We start from the raw sequence: 27,761 nt of genomic DNA, 5'->3' as shown, positions 1-27,761 counted from the left end.
GTGCCTAGATACTCCGTACTGTGCCTGGGCAATCTGAAATATCTAGGCGCCCCGGGCTCTCGGCTAACCCACCCGAGGCGGGATGCTTCTGATCAAGACATCCATTGATCCAGTAGTGGCACTTCTCAGCCCGAACCATCATCAACCCATCTTCTTCTGCCAGTCTCATCGACTATTGCGATTCAACCGAGCCTGATTGCATTCACGCCAAAGTCTACAAATTACCCATGTTGGGCCATAAGCTCCCCACAACATGACTGCAACGATTGTGACTGGACTTCCGATGGTGCCTGGTGCCTAAAACTGCCTGGTCTGGGTCCCTCCTCATATGTATAATGTCATCCAACAAGCGATATGAGTGCTCAACCCAGGGCTGTGGGAAGAGCTTCGTCCGCCCCGAGCATCTGTACCGACATCGCCTGAATCGTGAGATAATCCTCCTCAGGTGTGTCCTTGCGCAGTACACTGACAGAGTAACTACCTAGATAAACCGAAGCGGATTTATACCTGTGGTATTTGTGATAAGACTTTCGTACGACTTGACTTACTCCATCGCCATGAAAAAAGACATGGGAGGTCACACCCTCATCAGCCCCTTCCTTCCACCAAGCAGAATGTAGCTGCAAACAGCCCAGCTTCACAGGGGCATTCAACCCTCACCGCTACCATATCTCCTTTACAAGTGACAAACACTGCGCTTGAGCTGCCAGACGAGATAGATCTCGCTACCTCAACCTTGAGTGCCAGTTATGTTCCCGATGTTGATTTGTTCTACCCCCCGACAGATTCTCGCTTAGATTTTGGCAATCAAAATCACGGAGGAGTCCAAATGTTCTTCGACTCCTCGATGGATACGCAGGGATTGAGCGATGAGCTCGATTGGCTGTTCGGCACCATTTCCCCTGACCAAACCGGCAATTATGAACCGCCAGGAAACACTGAACCAGTACTGCCATCCTTTTCGCCTCATAGTACCAACTCACATCAGTCCTTGACCGACTTGATGTTCACGGGGGATGCACTGTGGTTTGACGTTCGAGAGAAGCTACTACTGGCTTTACAGGGTTCCCTGCCTGCGTGTCTCGAAAGTTCCTTCTTCGAGCCTACGAATCTGGAGCGGTTCTACCGCATTTATTTCGCTAACTACAATACTCACTTTCCAATTCTCCATGAATCGTCATTTTCCTGCAAAGATGCGCCTCCATTGCTCCTGCTGTCAATTCTCACTCTGGGAGCCACATTGTCAGACCCAGAACATTTCCAGACATCTGAACTTATCCATGACAAATTAAGATGGTTGATTTTCAGTGTGAGCACCCTTTCTCCCCATCAAACAGAGTCCAAATTGATTTTCCAAGTCACCTGCGTTTCAAGCACCAGCGCCACTCTGGTGCTTGCAGGCATTGTTGATAATTCAGGCCCATGAAAAGATGTTCTCATCCCGCAAACACCATGAAATGGCACATATATTTCACGGAGCTATCATCACCGTGAGCATCGTGCTTTTGCACTCCCGCCACTTAGCTGATACATTTCTTAGCTCATGCGAAGAGGAAGTTCGTACTCAGGAGAGTGGGAAGAATCTGCAGATACATCGTCATTGGATCGAGAATGGCACGTGTGGATTGAACAAGAGTCTTCAAGGCGTGCCTCATTCTTCGCTTTTGTGATGGATGCACAACATGTATCGATTTTTGGCCATAGTCCGGCTCTTTCTGTCAGTGACATTCGCCTTCCTTTGCCTTGTCCAGAACCACTCTGGACTGCGAAATCCGCTTCTCGTTGGAAAAGAGAGAAGTGTAAACACGAAGCATCACCGCCGTTCTTGTCAGCCCTAAGAGGGTTGCTGGCTAGGAGGCCTTTGGCGTCAACCTACGGCCCTTTCACTCGATTTATCTTGCTGCACGGCCTTTTCAGTGTCACCAAACACATGCAGGAACGTGATCTAACAGCCTCTGATGTTGGTGGGACGAAGGCGTCTACGGATGAAGCTTCACAATCACCTTCGAATTTCTCAGAAGTTGACGCCTGGCGTGACATACTCGACCGAGCCATAGAGACTTGGTCGCTATCCCTCCTCTCTCAAGAACCCTCATTGTGCTTGGAGGCAGCCAAACCACTGCACCGCATGGCCCACATCACAATCCATGTGAATCTAATCGATTTCCATACATTTGCTAGAGCTCCATCGTTAATGGGCAACCGGACCAGCTCAAACGAATATTCGAGGGCGAGAAGACGGATTGAACAATGGAGGGCGAAATCCATCGCAAAGCGCACGCTGTCTCAGTGTTTGCTCCTCATCCAGGAAACCATGTTTACCCGAAAACAGTACAAGGCATCAGAAGATAACATTGCACTAAGACCCTGGTGCTTATATCATGCTACATTGATCGTGTGGGCCTACGGAGTTCTGAGCTCGGGAACTTCCCAGGCGCCGTTCCTTTCAGCAGAAGAGTACCTCATACATATGCTCAATGGTTTGCTGGTGGGTGATGGACAGATAGCACTTGCAAACCGTACCTCAGGTCTCATCGACACCGTCCGAAACTCACTGCGGGATTGCAGATGGGAGTTACTCCAAGAAGCACATGTGACCCTGGGAAACTTGGTCGACATTAGGGCCTTTTGATCCTGATACTATGAGGCTAAGAGTACCTTTCTACAAGACTGCAATGCATTTGATCTCCACATCGGTGTTCAACGGTAATGTCTTGACCGCGACGCAACTAAAAATTGTCAGTGGTGCAATTGAGGGGCAATCGGAAAAGTGTCGCTCACGTTCTTGCTGGCTTGACTTCACCCCAGTATTGCATATAAATCTCGTTCATTTTGGCGAAGTCGTTCATATCACTCAAGAAAACGTTGACTTCGACAGCTTTGTCCAAGCTTGAACCAGCGGCCTCTAGCACAACTCCTAGATTCTTGATACATTGGTGCTGAGGTGCGTCAGCCTTTGCTAGAGTGTAAGGTCGCCGGATAAACTAACCGTATGTGCTTGAATATCGCCCTCGGCCAATTTCGAGGTTGCTGGATCCATCGGGACCTGGCCAGAGCAGTACACAAAACCATTGGCAACAATGGCTTGGCTGTAGATGCCTGGGAGAGGCTTTGGAGCTTTGTCAGTCAATACTGCTTGCTTGGACATAGCTGCTCGACTCGTCAGATGTGACTTGATTAATCAAAATGTACCTCTACGATGATTCAAAGTGTTAACAGTAGACAACTCCAGATGGACAGGCAGAGCGATGACGGTACATCATGCTCAGAGAACAAAGCGGTCGGCTTATGCTTCAAACCATGGGGTTCCGCCCTTCTACAAGAGGTTAGGTCTCCCATTTTCTCATGCTACATGGCCACTAGTAACACGGGTGGGCAATGCCCACGTGGGGGTGGATGACACCTTGTGATGTACAGGGTGCTATGTACCATCGACGCATCAAAGTGGTGGCAGATCATGGGGGGAATTCTTCTTATCAAGCAATCCACTCCGTGTGTGCAGCGCATTGTGCCATCGATCACGGGAGGCTGCCAAAATGCTGTCTCACGCAAATGAGCACCCGTCTGCGATTGCTTAAGTGCAGATCGGATGAAACGACCTTCGGAGACGACCTCACACTTACTTCCTTTCTCAATGCTTTGCAGTCTAAATCCAAGTGTATTGAAGCAACAAGCACTAGCTAAATTGCAACAATGAGTTCACACGACGCCCTTGTTGCTCCAACAACAGAAGTCCCCCCTTTACCGCCATATCCTTTGCATGAATCCGTCGCTGACAAACTTCACCCACAATATGTCGCATTTTATAACCAGCACCTGGTCAATGCCCCGCAGGTCCATTACCAACCTGTTGCTGCCTCTCGAGTTGGAGGCAGGATCATTCCGGGTGGAAGCGAAAACTTACCTGTTGGAAAGACTCAAGACATTTTTGTCAAGCGTCTTGAGACTGAAGGGCCAGATGTCAGTATTCGATGCTTCACTCCCGAAGGCGATCCTCCGGCGGGCGGCTGGCCAGTGATGGTGTATTATCATGGAGGAGGATGGGTTTTGGGCACAATTGATACCGAAAATTCAGTGTGTACCAACATGTGTGTCAGGGCCAAATGTGTTGTTATAACCACCGATTATAGGTGAGTGCATCACAATACCCGATTGATCTCTTCCACTTAACAGGAAATGGGTCAAATTGAGGTTCGTTCAGAGGCTCATAGCATTGACAAAACATCGCTCGTAGGCTAGCCCCTGAAAACCCATACCCGGCTGCAGTCCATGATTCATGGGAAGCACTGCTCTGGACGGTAACGCAGGGGGTGCAGGTCCTAAGTCTCAACCCATCCAAGCTCGCCATCGGAGGTTCGAGTGCTGGGGGAAATCTCGCCGCAGTCATGACACAGAAGGCGCTGCTCCTCCGTCAACAACGACCATCTTATCTCCCTCGAGATATTGAATTCGTCAAGCAGCTACTCATCGTGCCGGTCACAGACAATACTGCCACCGTAGATAACAATCCTACGTATAAGTCATCCGAGCACGTTCCCGCCCTACCCGCCCTGAAGATGCTGTGGTTTCGAAATCATTACTTACCCAATCGGAAGACTTGGGCCGAGCCTGAAGCTTCGCCGCTACGGTTTACAGCCGAGAGATTCGCAGAGCTGCCAGCGGCTCTTGTGCTTGTTGGGCAGCTTGACGTGTTGAGGCATGAAGGCGAGGAATACGCGAAAAAACTGCGAGATGCTGGTGTCAAGGCTAAGGTGGAGGTGATGCAAGGAATGCCTCATCCATTCCTGGCGATGGATGCCGTTTTGGACGAGGGCAGGCGCGCAATTACCCTTTTGTGCGATGCGCTGGTCGAAGCGTTTGCTTAGAGTATCAGTGATGGTTGGAGCTAGAGATCCTCACTGAATTGCTAGATATCTCGAACCCGAGGAGTTCATACGGACTGGTTGGTCAGTCGTGTCGTCCCTTAAGCGATACTTCTGCATTACTGGCAGATCAAGATTCTTGTAACATAAATCACTTGGAAAGAAGTAATGGTTCAGCACTCGCCAACAGGTACATCTCAGAACGTGCGGAATACGGCGGAGCAAAGCTTTGCCTGCGCCAAACCTCAAAAAAGTGCGCTGCCAAGAAAATCACTTTACGCGCAACGCGTTCCACGCGTGGGAACGCGTGCCTCCCCTAATTCACATTCTCTGAAGAAAACCCCCTCAATGTCAATTGTGCTAGAAATCCTCGTCAACAGGGCAAAGTAAAGCGTGTTTTATAAATCAATCGAATCGCTTGCAAAATGGCTACAATTGTAGACTCGATTCTCAATTCGGATGCCTTTGGTGCCACCCCTTCTTCCCAGAGGCACACTCAGAATGACTTTCCTTCCTCTTCGAGACCGCGCGCCGCACCATCTGAGAGCAATGGCATGCCCTCTGAAGCCGACATATTCCCCGATGATGAGATTGCGGGCGTAGCTCGTGGTCGTAATCGCAATCCTCTGGACCGAAACATATCGCAACTTACCGACGTCACCGCAGAAAGAGTTGCTCTATCATTCGAAGACTTTCTCGAATCTCATACCGAGGAGCCGTCCACTTCGACGCCTGCTTCTAGCGAGTTGAAGACGGACAAATATTACATAAACCAGATACATGGCCTGCGAGAGTTTCAGCTTTCGACGCTCTATGTCGATTACAGACACATGCTAGCATACAAAGAGGGTACCATTCTCGCAGATGCGATTTCGGCGCAGTACTACCGATTTCTTCCCTACCTGACCAAGTCCCTCCACAATCTGCTTTCCAAGTATGAGCCCACCTACTTCAGAGATCATCGTCAGACGACAAGCGGCGCTTCTCAAGCGGGCACATCGATCGCAGGTAATGCCACAAGCGAAGGCAGTTCGCAAGGGGAACGGAATTTGAACCAGCAAACAGACAAGCTTTTCACTTTGGCATTTTATAATCTACCATTGATATCTCGAGTTCGCCAGTTGAGGACAAATCAAATTGGCAAACTTGTCTCTGTCTCTGGAACTGTCACGAGGACATCTGAAGTCCGCCCTGAGCTGGCTCTGGGGACCTTCATTTGTGAGGCGTGCAACACCACTATCCCCAATGTTGAACAGACATTCAGATATACTGAACCTAATGTCTGTCCAAACTTGACATGTGGTAATAAGTTAGCCTGGAGATTGGACATCAGAAATAGTACATTCGTGGACTGGCAGCGATGTCGGATTCAAGAGAACAGTTCTGAAATCCCAACTGGAAGCATGCCGCGAACCATGGACGTTATACTGCGAGGGGAGCAGGTGGAGCGGACGAAACCCGGAGAGAAATGCGTCTTTACTGGCACATTGATCGTCGTACCGGACGTATCTCAGCTTGGCCTTCCAGGCGTTCGACCGGAGGCATCGAAGGACAACAGAAATTTCCGTGGTGGTGAGGCTGGCGAATCTGGTGTCACTGGACTGAAGTCATTGGGCGTTCGAGACCTCACGTACCGCATGGCGTTCCTGTCTTGCTTTTCCTGCCCCGATACCACGACTCCTGGCCAAAGTGTCAATCAACTCAATGGGCAATCCACGAACATCCTGAACTCACTCCATCAGACAGACTTATTCGACCAATACGACAGCGGGGAACGCGCACAAGAGGCCTACCTGGAGACGCTCGCACATGCAGAAATCGAGGATTTGAGAAACATGGTGCATACAGACAAAATCTACAGTAGGCTCGTACAGAGTCTCGCACCCATGGTGTACGGTCATGAGATTGTAAAGAAAGGTCTCCTTCTTCAACTCTTGGGAGGCGTCTCAAAGAAGACACCAGAGGGCATGGCTCTAAGAGGGGACATCAACATTTGCATCGTTGGTGACCCTTCAACATCGAAGTCTCAATTCCTCAAATACATCTCCTCATTCCTCCCAAGGGCAGTCTATACCTCTGGCAAAGCTTCTAGCGCAGCTGGTCTGACTGCAGCCGTTGTAAAAGATGAGGAGACAGGCGAACACACCATTGAGGCAGGCGCGCTTATGCTTTCAGATTCGGGGACTTGCTGTATTGACGAATTCGACAAGATGGATATCAGTGACCAAGTCGCCATTCATGAAGCCATGGAACAGCAAACCATCTCAATCGCAAAAGCCGGCATTCACGCCACTTTGAATGCGCGCACAAGTATTCTCGCTGCCGCGAACCCTATCGGAGGTAGATACAATAGAAAAGCGACCTTGCGCGCCAATATCAACATGTCAGCACCGATCATGTCAAGGTTCGACTTGTTCTTCGTTGTTCTGGACGAATGCAATGAGAACATCGACCGACATCTCGCTGATCATATCGTCAATCTCCACATGTTCAAAGACGATTTCGTGCAGCCAGAGTTCTCGACCGAACAACTTCAACGCTATATCCGTTTCGCACGAACGTTCAAACCTGTCTTCGAGCCTGCAGCAAAAGCACTCTTGATTGAGAAGTACAAAGAACTTCGTGCCAATGACTCTGGCGGCATTGGCCGAAACAGCTATCGAATTACGGTGCGACAATTGGAATCGCTGATCCGATTGAGCGAAGCCATTGCCAAGGCAAATTGTGTGGAAGAGATCACTGAAGAATTTGTCACCGAAGCTTTCAACCTACTCCGTCTCTCCATCATTAGTGTCGAGAAAGATGACGTCGATGTAGAGGACGATGAGGACAACTCGCAACAGGCCCGACCAAGTGGCGAAGAAGGCGGCGACGATAATGCCGACAGTCCCATGGGTGAAGGAGATGATTCAGGTCCAGCGCCTACCAAACCAACCACTAAGATCACTTTCGAGAAGTTCCACAACATACAGAACATGCTGGCATCGAAAATCCGTGACGATGAAGATCAAACTGGCCAGGGCCCGGAGCATGAAGAACTGCTCCTGTGGTATCTCGAGCAAATTGAAGAGTCTTTGAGCACTGAAGACGACCTGGAAACTGAGCGATCTCTCGCGAGAAAAGTTCTGAAGAAGATGATCAAGGTAAGCAAACACAAACCGATCAATCACGCAAGCGAGCCCTTACTGACATCTCTTGAATAGGACAACGTGATCATTCCAATCCGCGGCGAGGGACTAGTCGAAGGGGAGGACGAAAATGGCGAGGCCAATCAAGCAGCAGGCGAATCATCAAATACAGCACAGGGTCAGAAGCTGTCGTACGCGCTGCATCCGAATTGCGGAATCTTCGAGGATGAGTGAATGAATGAGATGAGATGAACTGCGGGGTTGTGCTTTCTCCCTTTTTGTTTTTTCACGAAGACATGTTCTGCTCGGCGCCGCGTTCAAGCCTGCGAGCAACCCAGGGAGTGGGTTGATGTCCGGGCATACGCTTACAGCACAGGGATGATCGATGAATGAAAGAGCGCGCGCACAGGATGAACGCACCAGCCCAATGATTGAGATGTGGTAATATACAAGATGTCTATGTATGTTTATACTAAAGAGATAAACGGACTGCGTGCTGCGTTCTTGCTTACGCACCTAATTTTCTCGGACCCAAAAGACTTGTTCTCGTGCGCTGCAAAAGCTAGGGGTCAGAAAATGCCATTCTAATGCTTGTCCTCGATAGTCAGTCAATGCGAGAAGTGATACGTTGGAAAGTCAGGAAAGGACGCAAAGAATACGAGACAAGCATCGAACGTCGAGACTCACGGCCCATGTGAACAAAAATTGAGAATGTACTAGTCCTACAGACAAGAGCGACATGCCGGGTGCAAATCGCGTATCCTCGTTTCAAAAGTGCACTCCTTAGTCGGGCCAGATGAAATGCACTTTTCCCTAACCCGCCAATGCCACTTCGATTGTCGCCATTATTTGTACATCGAAGAGAGTCTCCAAGCCCTACATAGAGCTTGCAATCTCGCCGGTCCAAGGTCGCCCCTCAACAAACATTGTCGTTGTGTGAGCGATCAGGGATGTATTGCTGGTTGTCTTTACTGTCTGCGACGTTCTAAGCCATCGCCACGCATGAGAAACACAGGGAACCAGATTGCAATAGATCAGAAAATCAAACCAAGGGGAGCTATATCGGCGAGAGGATGGGCGTGTCGGAAAGTCGACCTACGATACCTCGTTCTTTCCTGCAAAAAAATGTCGCCGGTACGCGGACAGAGCTTGTGCCACGTTCTCGAACTCTTTGACTTCTTTTTGTCGCAAATCTGCAATTACCTGTTTCAAACCCACCAGGTACTGGTCGCGCTGTACCTTGTCTTTTATATCACTAGCTGAGCTCATCTGAACAAGAATCTTGTCATCTGCACGAGATGATAATTGAACAATTAGTAGGAGCAATTTGCTTCACCAACGGATGCGAGAATGGAAAGGGAGAGCCAATTTTCAGACGTGGGCATCTGTCTTGGTCTTATAACATACCGGAAAGGCCAAGCTGGCGGAAATGTTGCTCCTCACAGCTTGGATCTGTACAAGGCTCGCCAGAGAGCTCAGTAGGGCAAAGTGGTCTTGAAGGATCGATATTGTTGCTGTACGTCAAGGATCGATATCCCGTCTTGACTGTGTCGTCGAAGGCTTGGTGGAAACGGAAGGTCTTGAATGAGCTCAATGGCGTTTTGTAAGGGACGAAATGCGGATTGGTCGGCGATCTGCCATCCAGGAGAGGGGTTGGCGTAGATGTATTGCTGTTTCGTGCGTCACCTCCCGCCAATTGAAGGATTTGTCCTACACCGTCCCGTCGATCACTTGTGGAAATGAGTGAAATGGGCTCCGCCCCATTGAGCACATTATTGACAGGCATATTGTCCAGATTGGGTGCTGACTGAGGAGAATCATGAATAAAGTCAGTGTCGTGGCTTGGCGTGCTAGAAACAGCGGAGTCTAGCACACCTATGCTTTCCGCTGGCTCGTAGTAATCCTCAGGTTCTTCACCATCTGGCCCTGTGCCTGGTGTAAATTCGGAAACCGGGGCCTCTTCAGGGTCATATTCATCTGACTCTTCGCCCGATTGCAGCATGGGCTGAGAATCATCGACATTGACAGGTTCGTAATCATCATCATCGCGGTCTGATCCACTATCAGACATGCTTGCACTTCCGTCGCTATCTTGATCAATATCCATGGAAGGATCCTCGGTGGATTGTCGGATCATGTTGGCTTCATCGGCTGTAGGATATGTCGTCGAAATCATCATGTGTTCTGATTCAGGCTCAGGTGATATCTCCATCTCGTCGGTCTGAGGTATATCTTCGTTTCCGTCATCAAAGGCCATCTCGGGCGTATCCGCGTGTATTTGTGGTGGTGGCACACTTTCCCTTCCCAAAGTCCCTTCCATCCGATTGTTGATGCTTGTAGGTGAGGCTAGATCTCGTGGAGGTCCAGTATTTGCTGGACCGTCCGCGTTAACTTCCTCAAGAGCGACCGCGTTGGTGCTAGTTTGCGTCTGTGCTGGCTGTTTCACACTAGGGTTGTTATTACGATTTTGGCCTTCCTCCATTTTCTCTCGCTGAATCCGGTGGAGCTCATCTGAATATTGCTTTTGGCCCGAATGCCCGTCTTGTACCTGTTTCTCGAGATGCTGTACTTCTTGGATGATTTTGCTTTCAGCTCTTTTCGCCTGAGATAGTTCAACTTGGCATCGTGCAACATCTTCTTGTGCGCGGCGGAGTTCAACACGTGCCTGTTGAAGGCGAGTTTCCATTTTCTGAACTTCGGTGTTGAGGGTAGGCAGCTCTTCTTGGAGCACTTGTTGGCGGCGCGCACGCTGTCTCAGGACTTCGGCTTTCAAAGCGGCTGTGCGTTCAGCGAGTTGTGCCGGTGTTAATTTTGAGACCGCTTTTGCAGCCGCTATAGGTTTCTGTGGTAAGCCCGACGGAGTGCTTGTCCTGCTCTGGTCCAAGCCGACTCGTGTAGGGGAGTACCGAGAAATAATAGATTCCTGGGATGGCGCTAGAGAAGGAGCTGTGATGTCTTGGGGATTCTCTTGGCTGCTGCTTCGACTTACGTGCTTGCGCTGTTCCATTTCAGAAATACTTCGATGCATGGCCTCGATCCCTGACTGTTTGGTACGATACGAGTTGCTCGTGGCCTCTTCGTTGACAGAATAGCCTTGCAATTGGGTGGTCGCCTGCTGGTCGTACGAGTCCAGCTCGGTAGAGCCATGGCCACCGGAGCCATTGACATCTCTGGGAATATCCACAGCCATGGGCTCCTCATCTGCGTCCTCGATGATCTCACCCTCTGAAGCATCGTCTGGCGTGTTGGCTTCGGTGGCGTTTTCTTTCCCTCGTAAATCCCATGACAAGTTGGCCCGCTTAGAGTCGGGCACTGTATTGGACTCCGCTTGGAATTGACGTTTGAGAGGTAAGGCATTAGTTGGCAATGCATTTTGCGATTGGGTGTCTGGATCCTGATTGGTAGCACGTAATGGCACAGCATCATCCGTGGCAGGTTCTGCTGAGGTCATAAACAATCCTGGGATCATAGACGCAAATGCAGACTGACTGTCAGCTAGGTGCATTTGACTGCCGAGAGTCTCACCAACTTGTTGTGTAACTCTCGTTGACTGAGGACTACTCGAGAATGGCGATTCTTTTCTCGACGGTTGAGATTGAGGTATTGCTGAAGGGGGTTGCCTCGCAAGTCCGACTTGTTGTTTCAACTCTTGTATATTATGAATGGGTTTTTGTACTGTCTGACTTTGTTGATTGGAGGTAGAATTTGCCAGACTTTCTGTTGACTCGCACCTTGAGAAAGATGTGCCATCAAGATTTACGTCAGCAAGCCGGGTTGTTGAGTTGGCTCCCAACTGTTCTTTAACAGACGGAGAGGGTGTCAATGGGGAACCTGCAGTTACACGGCCAGTCTTAGCGGCAAGTAGTTGGGCTATACGGTCTTTTCGCTCCAGGCTGGGACTAGCAGCGGCATTTTTCTTTCCAAGTTCTCTTATTGCTGGAGAAGCTCCAACTTCAGTAGGTGCAGGTGCAACCTGACCTAAGCCGGATTCTTCTGGCACGATTTGTGCAGGGGAGGGAGGCCCTCGAGGTGCAGATGGATCTGCCATGAGGCCACTCGGTTGCAGATTCGATGCTGTAACATCAGAAGGAGCTTCGACTCGAGACTGTTCAAATGGCTCCTTCTCCACCACTTGCATTTCGAAGTTGAGGCCCAACTCTCCATACAGATGTTGCAAAATAGTTGAATCAATGCCTTCATTGATAAGATCAGCGTACAGAATCTTATGGGGTACAAGCGATAGCAGGGCCCCCTTAGCGGCTTGCCTCAGTTCAGCTAGAGAGCTTGTGTCGTATTTTCTCTCAAAGGACGCGGAATCCTTCGCTCTCGACGGTCTAAATCCAGACGACATGGTCGATGGAAGTACTGCTGGCCGAGTAGGATCATATGCTAGAATCGAGGTTAGTGTTGGTTGAGACCATGCATCGTGGGGGCTTACGAGAGGCATTCCCATCCATCGCGGCTGATTGTTGTGGTTGCAGACTTGTATCAGAGTCCTGACTATAACTGTTGCCTTGTTTCTGGGCAGTAGCGAACAACAAATCGATGTCTGATCTCGAGCCAAAAGATGGAAGAATTTGGTCTAGACATCGGTCAGAGGAATGTTAGAAAGGCTTGCGTTCTGCTCACCTTGCTCGCGGTCAGCACCCCGGTTCACAGCAGAGGATGGCTGTTGACCTCCACCGTGCGCGGCACGTGGCGCTGAATATGACTGAGATTCGGAATTGACCGCCGCACGGTAGTCACCCATACTTCTTGGTCCCTGATACAAGGGTGTGTACGACTCTTGCTGGCTCGGCTGGGATTGTTCATTTGCATAGAATCCGGAGCCAAACCCATTGGCCCCACTTGCGCCGTGCTGGGGATATGGCGATGAACTCGAAGTATTCAAAGAAGCAGAAAAATGCGAATACCCAGAGTTGGGAAGAGGTAGAGGAGGCATCGAAGGTGGAGGCGGCGGCGGCAATCCTGCACTTGCAAATTGCTTGAAGATATCTGGAGTAAAGGTGTTTGGGGGAAATGGAAACGGAGGAGCAGGTGGGCGAACTTGGGAATTTGCATCGAACTTAGCGCTATTAGTGGAAGGAGAGGGCTGGTACGTAGCCATCGCCTGAGTTGGAGGGTGATGAGGTTGCGGGAGACCAGGAGCTTGAATTGACTGTTGGAAGGGATTGGGTTGGTATGGAGGATAGAACGACTGCTGACCAGCGTACGATGGAGTGGCGCTGTAGGCTGGAGTCGAAGAGTATGGGTGCGCCATTTTGGGAGAAGAGATTTTAGGATGAGGAAGAGCGGAGGATCACTGAAAGGCTTTGAGGGGCCAGTGCAAGGGCGGTGATGCAGCAGGGCCAGCCAAAGGCATCATTAATTTGGCTCGAGAGTTTGAATCTCGATGCGCCCGGGGAGACAGCGGTATAGACTGGAGTCTCAGCACCGAAGCGAGCAAGGTGGCAGGGCTTTGGCTCCGGCAGGGACAAGCAATTCACCGTTGAACTCAAGTCACTTGGAAGTGATTGAGATGAGAAGTAGTAGCAACAGGCGTCGTTGTCGCGTCTATGATTGTGATGACAGTGGTAGGTTGGGTGGCGTGAGGCAGATTGTCGTGCCAGTGGTCCAGGAATGTACGAGGAGAATGGAAAAAGGATTGACACGCAGCCCTGGCGTCTGGGAAAGTTCACGTGCATCTCAGCCTGCCGCGCCTGCAGCCTCGTGCGCTGGCTTGGCATGTCTACGGTGAAGTCTTATACGTCGTGCGCGCCTCATTCCGGCAGTTAATGGTCCGTCGTAGAGGTTCCGCCATAGTATGTCGTCATATGCGGCCGTTGCCTGGGGTTGCAGCAGCTTCCCGAAGGGGCTGTTTGACTGTAAACACGGCCACCCACCGCCACCGCGATTCATTACCGCACCATCTGCGCATCGACATACTGTGCAAGCACTTAGTGTACCATACATCGTCATCTATCTTCTCAACTGCACGGATCACCTTCACCCAGCTGTGTCCCTCGCAACCATCTCTGCTAGCTGCACATCTGTTGCCCTTCCTCTTCGTGCCCAACACATCACATGTAAAGAAAGAAACCCAGTAACGCGGCACAATGCTGCTCCATGATCGCAGTCCCGATACCTCACCATTCAACAGTGCTTCTCAGCGGCAGTATTTTAACAGATCTTACAATTCAGAAATGTCGTTACCTTCGCCGGTTTCCCCTTCAAGGGGCTCCAAGTCATTACTGTTTGCTTCGCCAGCACCGGCTCCTTATACACGACATGAGCGCCAACAATCCTACTCTCCCTCCACGTCTTTCAGCTCAGTACCTTCTCATGTACGGAACCAGTCTCTTCAGCGCCAAGCAAGCACATCTAGTACCTTTGCTCCAAAGTTTATCAAGTCAGAGGAAATGAAGAAAAGCGAAGAAAGGATATCTGCTATTGAAGGTGAAAACGACTTCTCAGGCAAGAGATATGTCTGGGTGAAAGACCCCGAGAAAGCTTTTGTCCGAGGTTGGATCACCGAAGAGCTGTCTGGCGGCAATGTCGTTGTTCAGTTCGACAGCGGCGCTTCAATGGAGACCCATATCGACGATGTGGACGCCGTGAATCCAGCAAAATTTGATAAGGCCGACGACATGGCCGAACTCACTCACCTGAACGAGGCTTCAGTCATACACAATCTCCACACCAGATACCAGGCAGATTTGATTTACACATATTCAGGTCTATTCCTGGTTACTATCAACCCCTATTGCCCTTTGCCCATTTATGGGAACGACTATGTGCGCATGTACAAGGGCCAAGCACGAGAAGATACGCGCCCACACATCTTTGCCGTCTCAGATGCCGCCTTCCGCCGGCTAGTGGAGGAAGGTGAGAACCAGAGCATTCTGGTTACTGGAGAATCCGGAGCAGGGAAAACAGAAAATACCAAAAAGGTTATCCAGTACCTGGCAGCTGTCGCAACGTCGGATTTTGATACGCCGCTGACGGGAAGGGCACCAGGAAAGCAGCTTTCCAATCTTTCCCAACAGATCTTGCGAGCGAATCCCATTCTCGAATCCTTCGGTAATGCCCAGACAGTCAGAAACAACAACTCCTCCCGTTTTGGCAAGTTTATTCGTATCCAATTCACGCGGTCTGGCCAGATAGCCGGTGCTTTCATTGACTGGTATCTCCTTGAAAAATCGAGAGTGGTCAAGGTCAGCCAGCAAGAACGGAGTTACCACGTGTTCTACCAACTCCTGGCTGGTACTGACCAACGGATGCGGGAAGTACTGCTGATATTGGGCATGGATGTCGAGCACTTCGCTTATACCAGGGGTGGCAATGACACCATCGCTGGTGTTTCGGACAGGGATGAATGGAACACCTTGATCGAGGCTTTCCATATCATGAACTTTTCCGAGAAGGAACAACTGGCTATTTTCAAAACCATCGCTGCCATTCTCCATCTCGGCAACGTTTCTGTGCGGCAAGAAAGCCGAACAGGCGACCAGGCTTCTTTGGACCCAGAAGCTCGAGCCTCCATCGACAAGGCCTGCAGGCTGCTGGGTGTTCAAACGGAACCTTTCATCAACGGTCTGCTCCATCCAAAGGTCAAGGCGGGTCGAGAATGGGTGGAAAAGGTGCAAACTCCAGAGCAGGTTCGGTTGGCCATTGACGCGCTGTCAAAAGGTATCTACGAGCGTGGTTTCGGTGACTTGGTAAGTAAGATCAATACTCAACTCGACCGTGGTGGGGTCAGCAGCGATGATAGCCATTTTATCGGAGTGCTCGATATCGCGGGCTTCGAAATCTTTGAAACCAACAGCTTTGAGCAACTTTGCATAAATTATACGAACGAGAAATTGCAGCAGTTTTTCAACCACTACATGTTCGTCCTCGAACAGGAGGAATATGCGCGAGAACAGATCGAATGGCAGTTTATCGACTTTGGCAAGGACCTTCAACCTACAATAGACCTCATCGAACTGCCCAATCCTATTGGAATATTTTCTTGTCTGGACGAGGATTCAGTAATGCCAAGAGCTACAGATAAGTCCTTCACAGACAAGTTGCACTCTCTATGGGAGAAAAAGACCTCCAAGTACGCCCCTGCTCGTACAAGACAAGGCTTTATCTTGACCCATTATGCGGCCGAGGTGGAGTATTCCACTGAAGGATGGCTTGACAAAAACAAAGACCCTCTCAACGATAACCTTACCAGACTGTTGGCATGTTCTAAAGACACTCACATTTCGACATTGTTTAGTGACTGTGTGGACGAGCTAGACGAACCGTACAGTCCACGCAGTCGGGTGAAGAAAGGCTTGTTCCGCACCGTTGCTCAGAGACATAAGGAACAGCTGAGTAGCTTGATGCGACAGCTTCATTCAACGCAACCACACTTTGTTCGTTGTATTCTGCCGAACCACAAGAAAAAGCCCAAACAATTCAGTGCACCACTAGTTCTGGATCAACTGAGATGTAACGGTGTCCTGGAAGGTATTCGTATAGCGCGTACCGGGTTCCCAAATCGCTTGACGTTTGCGGAATTTCGATCTCGATACGAGGTTCTCTGTGAAAATATGCCAAAAGGTTACCTAGGTGGCCAAGAAGCGGCAAAGAGTATGCTGGACTGCTTAAAGATGGATAAGTCGAATTATCGAGTCGGCTTAACCAAGGTCTTTTTCAGGGCTGGCGTGCTCGCTGACCTAGAGGAGCAAAGAGACGGCCTAATTCGAGACATCATGTCACGCTTTCAGTCCATTGCGCGAGGTTTCATGCAGCGTCGTGTTGCCTTCAAGCAGTTATACCGTGCAGAGGCCACGAGAGTCATTCAACGAAACCTCAATGTCTATCTAGACTTGCAATCAAACCCGTGGTGGCGCTTATTTGTGCGTATGAAGCCACTATTAGGCGCTACCCGCACAGCCAACGAAGTTAAGAAGAGAGACGAGAAGATCGAACATTTGAATACCAAGATGAGGCAAGAAGCAGCCGAGAGACACCGAGTGGAGGAGGAGAGAAGACGCGCGGAAATCGATGTCCAGCGGATTCAACAGACACTCGAAGCTGAACGTGCGCTTGCTTTGGACAAGGAAGAAATATTCAAGAGGCTACAATATCGCGAGAGTGAGTTGGCCGAGAAATTATCAGAAGCAATAACAGAACAAGAAAGCCTCGAAGATCAGCTGGACGCCGCAATCGACTCCAAGAAGAAGGTAGATGAAGAACTCGCTACTCGCCGCGAACAGGTCCTCCAAGCTGGCCAGATCATAACGAGACTGGAGGCTGAGAAGAAAGAGTTGCAGCAACAAATCGACAAGCTCGAAGACGAACTCGACAACGTGGAGAAAACGCACTCGCAGAATGACAACCGCCTCGAGAACATCAGCGCGGAGCTAAGGACGTTGAAGAGTCAACTCGGCGTCAAAGATCGGAAGATCTCCGAGCTAGAAACCAGCCTCCAGCAATCGCAGAGGGACAAAGACAGCAAAACTGCAGGTCTAGAACAGGAAATCCGAAGTCTAAAAAGCCAGCTAGCCCAACGGGATCGAACGAAGGACGATCTCGAAAGCCGACTGCACAGGGCAGAATCGCTGCGTGTGGAGGAGAACAAACGCAAGACTGACGACTTCGAGTCTCAAATCCGCGCTCTGCGCAGCGAGCTGTCCGGAAAAGATCAAAAAATTCACGACCTCGAGAGCGACCTTTCCAGAATCGACAAGGACGCCGAGAGCAAGCTGGCAAGCACAACCACCGAGTTAGGAACCACCAAGAAACTCCTCCGCGAAGTGCAAGGTCAGAACGAAGAGCTGCGCAATCAAGTGACCAAGCTGTCGCTGCAGACGTCAAAGCACGACGAAGCGCTCCGCCGCAAAGAAGGCGAGCTGTCGGCCTTGATGGCCGATGTCGAGCACCACGAGAGAGAGAAGATGGCGCTGAGGAAGGAAAACGACGCGCTGGCCGGAAAGCACGATCTCATCCAGCAGAAACAAGTCGATCTGCAGGGCGACTTGGACGGCATGCGCGCGCAAAGAGCGAAGATGGAACGAGAGGCCGCAGAGGTCAGGAAGTGTTTGGAGCGAGCGATGCCGTTCTTCACACAGCACTTTTCCACGTCGTCATGATGGTTTTAGGACGCGGGGGTGCCCGCGCAGGTGGTCTTTATTGATGGCGGCATTGATGTTGCAATGCAATACAATGCAATGTTTGAGACGTTGCTTGCTTGACAGACAACGCACCCAACATCATTTCTACCGCTTGTGGGGCGCGATGTGGATATGGATGAATTTTGGTTAATGCACAATGCTCATCATCCGCCAGTTTTCTTTTTTGATCGTCGATGCATCATCGCAGGAAATGGACGACGCCGTGTGTGCCTGTCGTTTTGGACACCGATTGTGTGGTTTTGACGCATGCTGTACTCTCCATGGACCTCGGCGCTGAAACAGAAATGACGGTAGTTCGGTGGAGGTGGTCTTCCGTGTATGCGCATATGCGCATGTATGGGGATTTTGGATTTTGAAAGAAAGGGTGGAGCAGCAGGCGAGGCGCACGGATTGCATTGCGGCAGTGGTTTTCAGCTTGAGAACTAGTACGGTTACCACTGCTGAGTAAATAGGATCATGAAATGAGTATGCGTATGATGTTTTGACAGGCAATCCTCCGTTTCGTCAGTTACGTGGGAGGATGTTTTACGCTCCTTGGTCCGAGTCTTGTTTTCTCGTCGAGTGCAAAGTCAAGAACCCAGTCAGGTTTAGTTGATCGATGGCCGCTAGATGCTCAAGCAGAAAGATCCACATAATTTCCTGACATACAGTGGCAGGCAGGTCAATGAACATGCCTGAGCATATACAGTTCCGCCAACACATGTTTTTAAACGGGGAGACAGCATCTTCCCCTGTCAGACGTAGAATGAGTAACCCAGAAGAATTTGATCTTAGTCAGTCAACCCAATCATTGCCATCACCCGCGATCAGGATCTGGATGATGTCGGCGAAGCGTCTTGAGATGCCGCCGGTGCCCAGGCGACGCAGCATGGTTTCCAAGACGCAAAGTGTGGCGGCTTTCATCTCAGCGGTGTTTGCAGTGAGAATGGATTTCAGTGCTGCACTTGCCTGCTTACCCGTAAACCCTGATGGTAGTGTGGAAGACCAAGTTGAGCTGTCCATTGCTCGAATTTCTGGAAGAAGCTCTAGAGACTCGAATACATCTGTCCTGTCTGTATGGACGGTGAACTGGGCTGATAAGGAACTGGAAGAGGGGATGCTTGGTTGATAGAGCATATAACAAGCCCAACAAACTGCTGCAGCGAACAAGATGCGCGGCGTATGAATGGCCATAACCGAGCCCATACTAGTATTGACCATGAAATTTTGCAACAGTAGTGCGTGGAGGAGACACCGCTTGGAGTCTGGGGAAGATATCCACGACGACACATACTGTCGGACTGAATGGGAAACGTCCGGCCCATCTTTTCCAATCGCCAGTTCCAGGACGTCTAAATCTGTCATCAGGGTCATAAAAGAGTAGTGCCATAGAGGCATAAGGCTAAATGGCAACTCGGTTACTGTCGATCCGGTCGCCTGCTCTGCTCGCGTTGCAGAATAGTCGGGAAAAGTGCGATGCCAGGAGATGAGCTCCGACTCAAGTTGTGTGATCATTTGGAATGTTAGGTGCTTGAGATACCGGCACTCCGCGATCGATGCATCAATTCCGGATAGCCTTGCATACTTAAGAAGCATCGGATATTTTTTGGATTCTCGTGGTGGTCCCACCTCACTCGGGTCTAGGACAGTTCTTTCATTTAACCTTCCGTTTTTCTCTTCCTCTCTGAATCTCGCCGCCCACACGGCAGCCGACGGGGCACTAAACAGATCTGCAGACGAGATGACGGGCAAGGACGTTGTTTTGTGGCGAAAAATGGGTTCATGGTGGAATAGGGCGGCCAGCTCTGCATCATGAATATGTAAGAGCAATGCAATTCTATTGCGCACTTCTTAGTTCATTCGGTCTTCACATACCGACTGCAGAGAGAGCAGTCCTCACCTTTTCATCTCCTCCGCCTGAGCCCACTCTAGCCAAGCCCTATGAAGCTCCGCGGCTGATAGATCAGGTGCAAGAACGAACTCAGGGGCGGGGTTTAGGATTCGCGCGTGACGAGCGATCTGAGTGACATGGTTAAATCTAGGCCTTGACAGACGAGAACGGCCGATGAACGAACCGAAATGAGGGTTCCATGGAAAGAAGATGCAGTGGTGAGATGGAAAGGATGCTAGTTAGCGTTAGTCTAACGATTTGTAAAAGTGCAAACTGTCGAATTGTACTTCGGAAAGTAAAGCAAAGGTCTGCCCAATCATTGACGCTTTCAAAGTCGCTCGTACAGCGTTTGGTTTTCGTGATAGATATCTTTCCCATGGCTAAATATCTGTCAGCGATACGCCGCTCCGTAGGAAGATTTGGCTTACGGCATTCAGATGAGCTTTATTAACGCGCTCGAAGAGCATGCAACCAGTCCTAGCAGCAGCATCTGAGCCCAGACACAGTGTACCCACGGAGCATATTGAAAGCACCAGAAGAGCTCCATCTGTTGTTGGCCGAAAAGTAGGTCCGTGGATGACAGGAAGAGCAACGTTGAAGCGGGTGAAGAACAAGTGGATGCAGAGGTTCTAAGCAAGTGTTAGAAACGGATGACAAAAGATTGTATGAACAGACCATAAATTCGATCGTTGGAAGAGGCTCATCGCGCAATGGCGGTCGCAGCTTGTTGGCCAATTTCGCACGGTAGCTTTCGTCAATATTTTCACGATCCTCCCCAAAATCAAGTGGGGTCATCGCCCCAGAGCCTGCAGCAAAGCCTGAGGCCATTAGGGGAACTTGAGTATACCAATGGTGCCTCAAGTCAAGCACATGTGGTATGGAACGTTTGGCTGCCGGTGGTGGGCACGGAGGTGCCATAGACTGTTCGGTGTCGGTTGTGAAGACACCCTCCAAATCCGGAGTTGGAAAATAATTCAGATTATCGAACACGGAGATATCGAAGTCATCTTCGAGAAGCCAATTTGCTGAATCAATACCTCCCAACGACTGGGTGAAGGACATAGGGTTCATCTGGTTTTGATTGTCAATAGGTGTATGTCTATCTGGCACCGGAAGAAGTGGCACATTGATGTCTTGCGGGAGTGAGCGTATCTCAGTGGACTCTGTATTGTCATACGTCTGTTCTTGGCCGAGCTGACGAGATGATACCGCTGTCTGGAAGTCGTAGGGCCGAGACGATCTCGGACTCGCCGTTTCCTGGCTTGCAACAGACTTTTGTCCCTGGTTGGAAGTCGCTGCAAGCAGCACCTGGGTATAATCATCCACGGTAGCTTCGGGAAACCCAGCAGGTCTTGCAGCCGCGGGAGCAAAGCCTGGCCCGGGTGACTTGGACTCATGGTGTCTGGAATCAGAGGCCTGTGATCCATGTCTACGAACGATTTTCGTTCCCGCTTGGTGCGTCCTTGCATGACGGAGCAGTGTATCACTTACAGTCTTAGCATCAGGATCAGTGTGTCCACTTTACGGAAGACTTACTGGCGTGGATATGCCTTCAAGCAGACACTGCAGCGGAAGGGTTTCTCTTTCGTATGGGATCGGATATGGCGAGTGTAGTGATCGGCTTTCGCGAATCGCTTGGAACAATACGGGCATATTCTTCCCTTTCTTGATGTCGGTGAAGGCTCTTGACTGGACAGCCTCGACTCGTTCTGAGAGCATGATGCATCATGGTCAGACATGTCATCGGCCTGTTTCGCTCAATGCCGGTGTGTTGACACAATAACCCACGCTTCCTCTCATCAGAGGGCATCAAGGGCGGCCGGTACCCTTGTCACAAAAGGAAGAGTGGTACTCCGTTCTTAAGTTAGGGAAGCAGAAGTCGAAGCCTCGGATGTGGGATTTCCAAGCTAATGAAGCAGTCCCCGCGGAGGAGCGACCTGGCCGGCGCGGCTTTCGTGAAACCCCGTGAGTCAATGCCCAGACAAGCGATTAATTACTTAAGCGATCCACAAGCAATCATCAATTGTAGCACTACTCCGTACAATGGTACATGGTACACTGAAGATTGAGATGGTGCTTCTTGACAGGTCTGCTCTTCCCCAGTCCTCACCAGGTTAATGGGAGGCATCCATCCGCGCCCGGCCAAAGAGCATATGTACACTGGTTTGGGAAAAAACCGGCCGGCGCCACTAATGCGGCGTTTTGACTACGCAGGTACTGCAACCCCTTATCCTACTGATGAGTAGCAGGACCTTGACACTACTCATCCTGATAGAGCAGCCTATTCTCCACCTCAAGTCGGTAGTGGTCCTAGCTTGAAGAATATCCAAGGAGAACCGACGGGATTTCGCCACAAGCCACCTTTAGATCTTCGCCAGACCGACAGGCTGCAAAGACAATTCTGTCTGGTCTCACCAGAATGTATCGTCGACCGGGTAACGCCAACTTAATCTGATACATGTCATAACCCTCTGGCGCTGGGCGGTTGACACAGAGACCGGATTTCGCAAATTCTTCACCTGTTGCAATTCGATGGATTTGTGTGGCGGATATTGCTTTCGACTTAGTCGGCGAGTGAAGTAAGGGGTCATGCACCAAAAAGCAAACCTCTTCCATTTCCAGCATCCCTTGGGATGTCGCTTGAAGATCCAGGTTTTCCAACTCAGATTGAGCTGCCTCGGCGTCGGTCATGTCGTCCACCAAAACCACAAGGCGCAGTAGTGGGTTAGGTGGACATTTGAAGATGACATCATCAGTAAAACGTATATCAGCATCTACATCGCCAAACACAGGTCGACAGTAAACCTGAGGAAAGCAGACGCCGCCTGCAAGGCCAGGAAGAAATGCCATGCCTTCCTTCCACTTATAACGTGGCAACCCGTCCGCCCGTGGACCAAGTTCAAGCTTCCGTCGCAGGCGAGGAATGAGTTGCATGAGCCAAAGTATCCAATCTCTGCAGAAGATTTTCACACTGCTCCGCGCGGTGGTCAGACTCCCATTCGCCACAGTAGTTGCGATCGATCTGTCAAGAGATTGCTTTCTCTCCAGACACCAGCCAAGAAAGAGGCGTTGATGGTCGACTGCCATTCCCGCTCTACAAGCTGCAGCGAGTCTCCAAGCAATGCCGGACGCATCTCTGAATCCCGATACGATACCCTGGCCTCCAACTATACAATATCAGAAAGGTCACTCTCCGTTCAGGGAGAACACTCACAAGGTGGCATGACATGAGCTGCGTCTCCACAAAGTATCACACGCCCTAGGAACCAGCTATTGCAGCTTCTAGCGGAGAATGTGAATGGCCTCGATCGTAATACGTGTATACAGTCTTCTGGGTATTGGACTGGCTCTTTCAAACTGCAACCACTGAGTATCCACAAGCATGAATGGCGAGCAGTTTATCTTACCCGTAGATGTGACCTGGATGAGTCAGGTATGGGAATATGACCCCAGTTACATCTTTGTACGATGCTATTTTGTAAGGATCTTCCTCTTTTTCAACGACAAATTCGAACCTCCACAAACGCTCCTCTCGTAAACCAAACGTGCCACAAACGGCTGGTCGGTGGGGATTCCCAATGAAACGGAAGTTTCGGGGGAAGAAGGCGTCGTAAACTTGCTGTGGCGTGAAGCCCAGTTGCCACAAAGGGAAATCAGGATGGCTTTCAGTAGTTGGCAAATCCATATCTATATGTTTGTCAAGGTTAACCATAGCCATCCGTGACCAATATTGCATTCTTCACAATCATAAATAACATTCATGGGCTGATGGTGAAAACTTACGGAAATTTGCAGCGACCCAGGTCTCCAGGTATTCGTACCTGTGGGGTGTTAGCAGTGTGTCTTGTCATGATCTCCCATGGAACCTTACCCGTGAAGGCTCTCCAGGACGATGCCCTTTGGCTCTAGATATTGTTTCCGTGTGAATCCAGTTTTACCGTCTGCTGCAACAAGGAATTTCCCTCTAATCTGTCGTGTTCTACCGTCCCCATTGTGGTATGTCACCAAGACTTCTCTTTCATCTTCTTCGATTGCGGTGAGGGTTGAGCCGAGGCGGAGTTGAGAGCTTGGAAATCGACTTGCTGCTTCGCGAATGTTCCTCTCTAGCACTGGTTGCTTATGCGAGATCGCCCCGACATGACCAAGGGGACCGGTCGTGCTGAGGTCCATTTTCATGAACGGCTTGGTATTCAACCCCTTTTTGCCAGAGGTGAAGTGAAGCCAGCCAAGTGCTTCTCCGATTTCAGTGTGCACCTTATCATACAGGCCGAGGCCTTGAAGTAGTCGAATTCCATCTTCATCCAAGGCTATGCCTCGTGGATCCGTCACAATTTCTTTCTCTTTTTCAAGTACGACATTGGATATCGACATTTGACCCAAGTACGCACTTAGAAGAGCACCCGTCGGTCCACAACCGCAAATGATAACATTGGTGGTCTCTATCTCCTCGCCGGTCGTCATGGTCGTAGATATTTGGACCCCCGTTCGTGCGTGGCACAGGGTAGATCATGGAAAGGATGAGACATGTCAAAAAATCCGGCCATGGCCTGTTCATATAATTTCGGGGAAACTTACACTTTCGACTTGTGTTTTCAATGGTCTTACCTGTTCACGTTTCTTCGGGGCAACTGGGGAGGGTCTAGCTCCCAACTGCTCTCCTAACGGAGTATTACTGGCGGGGCATCTCAGTCCACTGGACGAGAATGCGAACGCGGGACCGTCCTACCAGTGCAGTTATGGTGATGCTGGTAGTAGCGTTTGGAGGAGCAACATTTGGCGGCGAGCTGAAAATGCGGGACCATATTGCGGGGCGAGAGGGGATATAGAGCCATCACGTGATGATATTGGGACATTACTGTACACGGAGCTCGGTTGAATACCGAAAGCTCGATGCTCCTTCGAGCACCGTTTCCAATGTTATCCGTCTCCCTCAACTTCGCTATATCACCGCCCTGCCTGCCTAGCAGTGTCACCTACGGACCATTTTTGATGTATTTCCCAAGGTAATCAAGTTTATCACAGACCTCTGGCACCCATCTTTCCCGATTAGCAACACTCCAAAGGTATTTTCCCCCGCACCTGCTTGAGACACCAGAAAAAACTGTTGAGTAGCACAGTTACATTGATGAACTGGGAACCAAGTAGTGCCAGCACGGCTAGCAGGTATCAATCCGCAGGCTTATTGGGTGGACTAACTCACTGACACACCAGAGAAATGTGCACTTTATGTAATGCTGTGAACACAGCTCCCATTCATCTTGATCCGGATGAGGGCCGGTAGATACTCTGCTATTGTACCTTCCGGGCTGAAGGCAAAGCGCGGCCTCAGTCCTCATCATCCATACCCATTTTCTCTCCATCCATCTATCCACCGCACAGGATGTGCTTCAAAATGATTGGATCCTTGGCGCTCTTCGCCCATTTCCCCTCCAATTCATTATCCCTGCTGCTTACCATCCGACGATCTAGAGAGAGTCTATCCAGGCGTCCTGGGCAAACTACTCGGCTTATACCTTGGACATCCGTTTGAGGGTTGGTTGCATAGGCGTATTCTGAACGAGCTAGTTCCCATCCACCTAGACATCTTGATCTCTGAAGCAGGCCTTGTCCTGCAGTCTGAAGACAGTAATAATCCTCAGGCCTCGCCAAATCACTTGACATACTCCCCGAATCAGTTTCGTTACTTGAAGTTTTGACCGAAACCTTTACACCCCCAGACATTGACAACATGCCAACCTGGGACCTGATGCCACGCCCCTCGTTTCCCCGGGCCAGACTATCAAGGCTGTCGTCCGTAGCGGCACTTCTCAAGTGGGAACTGTGCTGGTAACTTTACGTCTAAAATATTACAATGCTGCTGACACTATCTCTATCCGCTTTGAATGGCACCTCGGTAGAACACTCTCTCCAAACCAAGAAAAGAAACCGACCTAGACTATTAAAGAATCGGGCTGGCATTTTCAAGCTAGGGAGGGTCCATAGGAGGCTCAATATGGCTCATTTTCTTCATTAGAACGCGATGCTATGCCCGGCATTGCAACGACCTTCAGCACCACAACATGACGTCTTTGACCCACGCGTATCGGGACAATTTTTGTCCATTCAGGTGACGAGCCTCGACCCACAATCTCAGCACATTCTCCGTGGTGATGCCAGGCATGTCATTCTGCATGGCACAAGATGAGGGCGAGGCGCTCTGCATCACCGGCGCTTGAGAATAGGTCGATTACAAAGTCAGTGGTCTGAAATTCCGAATCGACCTGGGCGCCACCGCCATTCGCCTAGTCATCTACGTTCGAGGTCTAAAATGGTATTACGCATTGGTGGGGAATGAGGACCGGCAGAGTGTTGCGTTGGGCAAAGCAAGAGACGACATGCGGACACAGCTGGTATCGACACATCTCCCCTGGTCACTGGATCGGCCATGGAGCGCCGCGTTGGCTGTTCGTGGTAGCACGATCGCGGCCGTCAGTCATCTCCGGCACTAAGCATCTGAAGGTGGAGGATGCCGAGTATGCAAATGGTGGGTTTGGAGTCTTGATCTGTGGTGGCAGCATCGCCATTGACCAATTCGATATTGGGCATGCTGAGGCAAGGTTTGAGGAAGCCAGAATTCGATCTGTATTCTTCTAAACTGGGGTTTCAAACAACCACGACTATGGTCTGGGAAGTTCCGCTCTGCCACGACGCAACCTACATGGCGATTCAATATCGCTAATCCCCCTTTCCACATCACAGCCTTGCCTTCCCACCCGCACCACCCTGCACATTACCAACAAACGAGCCCTCCAACTCCTCCCACTCGCTCAACACCGTCTTCTTTCCCTGGACATACGGACCAGTTCCTTTACTGTGTGCGCGGAATCAGATTGGTTAGTATTCTCTCCTTTGCTCAAACTCAACCATCGTGTAGCGCAAGACGGAAGAGAAGGGCAATTCCCTCCATCTGGTCTTACTCTTGGGGCAGGTGGCTTGTACTTACAACATGGCCTTGAACTCCTTGGTCTTGCCGTGCGCGCCAATGGCGGGCAGATCCTTGTAGCGCTCGAAGAGGAGGACTTCGTTGGGCGATTTCGGGCGCGTGAAGAGGCCGTAGGTCAGGGTCGTGGGCTCGTTGTCGCGGACCCAGGTGCAATAAGTGCTGTTGAAGGGGGTTTGGAGTGTTAGTTTATTGGGTCGGGTTGGGACAGTGACACGATGACCAAGGAACAAGACAGGAAGCGAGAGAAGAAGAAAACATACTCCAAAACCTGCACTAATTTCTCCTTGTTCGCCTCGCCTTCCTTCGCGACGAACTTCGCAAGCACGACAATCCCCGCCTTCCCAGTCTCCTTCTCGTTCGGCCGCGCGACGAACCCTCCGGCGGGATACCAGGCCTCGAGGCTCTCGTCCTTCTCATACAGGTCTTCGCTCTTCACCTGACCGAAATAGCCCTTATATTCTGCGGAGTTCTGGACGTAGGAGAGCGCCGTGGGTGACGTGTAGATCTCGATGCCGCCGATCAAGGGTACAGGGGCTTCTTTCTGGTAAGGAGCCAGCATGCCGCCCTTGCGTGTTGCGGGCGTGAAGTAGCACCATGTCGTGCAGGATGTCGCGGGCTGGCGGAAGAATGTTGACGGGAGGGTACGGATGATCTGTATATTGCGGTGAGGAGCCCGCTCTGGTCAGCCTGGAGTCTCTCTCTCTCTCTCTCTTTCGGGTTCTCCAAGAGGCACTTGGTTGTAAAGAGTCTCATTGGCTCGGAGGAGGCAGT

At 50.5% G+C, this 27,761-nt stretch overlaps 9 protein-coding genes across 9 annotated transcripts; 4 read left to right on the top strand and 5 right to left on the bottom strand.

The window, feature by feature from the left end:
* Window positions 1-1,457: 1,457 nt before the first annotated feature.
* Window positions 1,458-2,632, top strand: A1O9_03080 (uncharacterized protein; the record flags this gene model as incomplete). The annotated part of the gene is made up of 2 exons (XM_013408649.1): window positions 1,458-1,490; window positions 1,541-2,632. The coding sequence occupies 2 exons, from the start codon at window positions 1,458-1,460 to the stop codon at window positions 2,630-2,632; spliced, it is 1,125 nt and encodes a 374-aa protein (XP_013264103.1).
* Window positions 2,633-2,662: 30 nt separating this feature from the next.
* On the bottom strand, window positions 2,663-3,148 carry A1O9_03079 (endoribonuclease L-PSP; the record flags this gene model as incomplete). Its single annotated transcript, XM_013408648.1, has 3 exons — window positions 2,663-2,729; window positions 2,782-2,939; window positions 2,990-3,148. 3 exons carry the CDS (start codon window positions 3,146-3,148, stop codon window positions 2,663-2,665), a joined length of 384 nt encoding a protein of 127 aa, XP_013264102.1.
* A 545-nt stretch (window positions 3,149-3,693) lies between these two features.
* Window positions 3,694-4,865, top strand: A1O9_03078 (triacylglycerol lipase; the record flags this gene model as incomplete). The annotated part of the gene is made up of 2 exons (XM_013408647.1): window positions 3,694-4,130; window positions 4,235-4,865. 2 exons carry the CDS (start codon window positions 3,694-3,696, stop codon window positions 4,863-4,865), a joined length of 1,068 nt encoding a protein of 355 aa, XP_013264101.1.
* A 422-nt stretch (window positions 4,866-5,287) lies between these two features.
* Window positions 5,288-8,224, top strand: A1O9_03077 (minichromosome maintenance protein 6; the record flags this gene model as incomplete). Its single annotated transcript, XM_013408646.1, has 2 exons — window positions 5,288-8,005; window positions 8,066-8,224. The coding sequence occupies 2 exons, from the start codon at window positions 5,288-5,290 to the stop codon at window positions 8,222-8,224; spliced, it is 2,877 nt and encodes a 958-aa protein (XP_013264100.1).
* Window positions 8,225-9,085: 861 nt separating this feature from the next.
* A1O9_03076 (uncharacterized protein) lies at window positions 9,086-13,250 on the bottom strand (the record flags this gene model as incomplete). The annotated part of the gene is made up of 5 exons (XM_013408645.1): window positions 9,086-9,279; window positions 9,398-11,547; window positions 11,638-12,379; window positions 12,429-12,572; window positions 12,620-13,250. The coding sequence occupies 5 exons, from the start codon at window positions 13,248-13,250 to the stop codon at window positions 9,086-9,088; spliced, it is 3,861 nt and encodes a 1,286-aa protein (XP_013264099.1).
* A 922-nt stretch (window positions 13,251-14,172) lies between these two features.
* Window positions 14,173-18,096, top strand: A1O9_03075 (myosin heavy chain; the record flags this gene model as incomplete). The annotated part of the gene is made up of 1 exon (XM_013408644.1): window positions 14,173-18,096. The coding sequence occupies one exon, from the start codon at window positions 14,173-14,175 to the stop codon at window positions 18,094-18,096; it is 3,924 nt and encodes a 1,307-aa protein (XP_013264098.1).
* An 816-nt stretch (window positions 18,097-18,912) lies between these two features.
* On the bottom strand, window positions 18,913-19,632 carry A1O9_03074 (uncharacterized protein; the record flags this gene model as incomplete). The annotated part of the gene is made up of 1 exon (XM_013408643.1): window positions 18,913-19,632. One exon carries the CDS (start codon window positions 19,630-19,632, stop codon window positions 18,913-18,915), a length of 720 nt encoding a protein of 239 aa, XP_013264097.1.
* A 2,686-nt stretch (window positions 19,633-22,318) lies between these two features.
* Window positions 22,319-24,469, bottom strand: A1O9_03073 (uncharacterized protein; the record flags this gene model as incomplete). Its single annotated transcript, XM_013408642.1, has 5 exons — window positions 22,319-23,175; window positions 23,223-23,365; window positions 23,416-23,695; window positions 23,792-23,829; window positions 23,880-24,469. 5 exons carry the CDS (start codon window positions 24,467-24,469, stop codon window positions 22,319-22,321), a joined length of 1,908 nt encoding a protein of 635 aa, XP_013264096.1.
* Window positions 24,470-26,761: 2,292 nt separating this feature from the next.
* On the bottom strand, window positions 26,762-27,618 carry A1O9_03072 (uncharacterized protein; the record flags this gene model as incomplete). Its single annotated transcript, XM_013408641.1, has 3 exons — window positions 26,762-26,858; window positions 26,991-27,149; window positions 27,251-27,618. Coding segments are annotated over 3 exons (624 nt in total), but the record flags the coding sequence as incomplete, so codon positions are not given.
* Window positions 27,619-27,761: the final 143 nt, after the last annotated feature.

The sequence above is a fragment of the Exophiala aquamarina genome (genome assembly GCF_000709125.1).
Source record: "Exophiala aquamarina CBS 119918 chromosome Unknown aczIA-supercont1.2, whole genome shotgun sequence".
Lineage (NCBI taxonomy): Eukaryota > Fungi > Ascomycota > Eurotiomycetes > Chaetothyriales > Herpotrichiellaceae > Exophiala > Exophiala aquamarina.
Note: the sequence above shows the minus strand (reverse complement) of the source record. Positions and strands in the feature narration are given on the sequence as shown.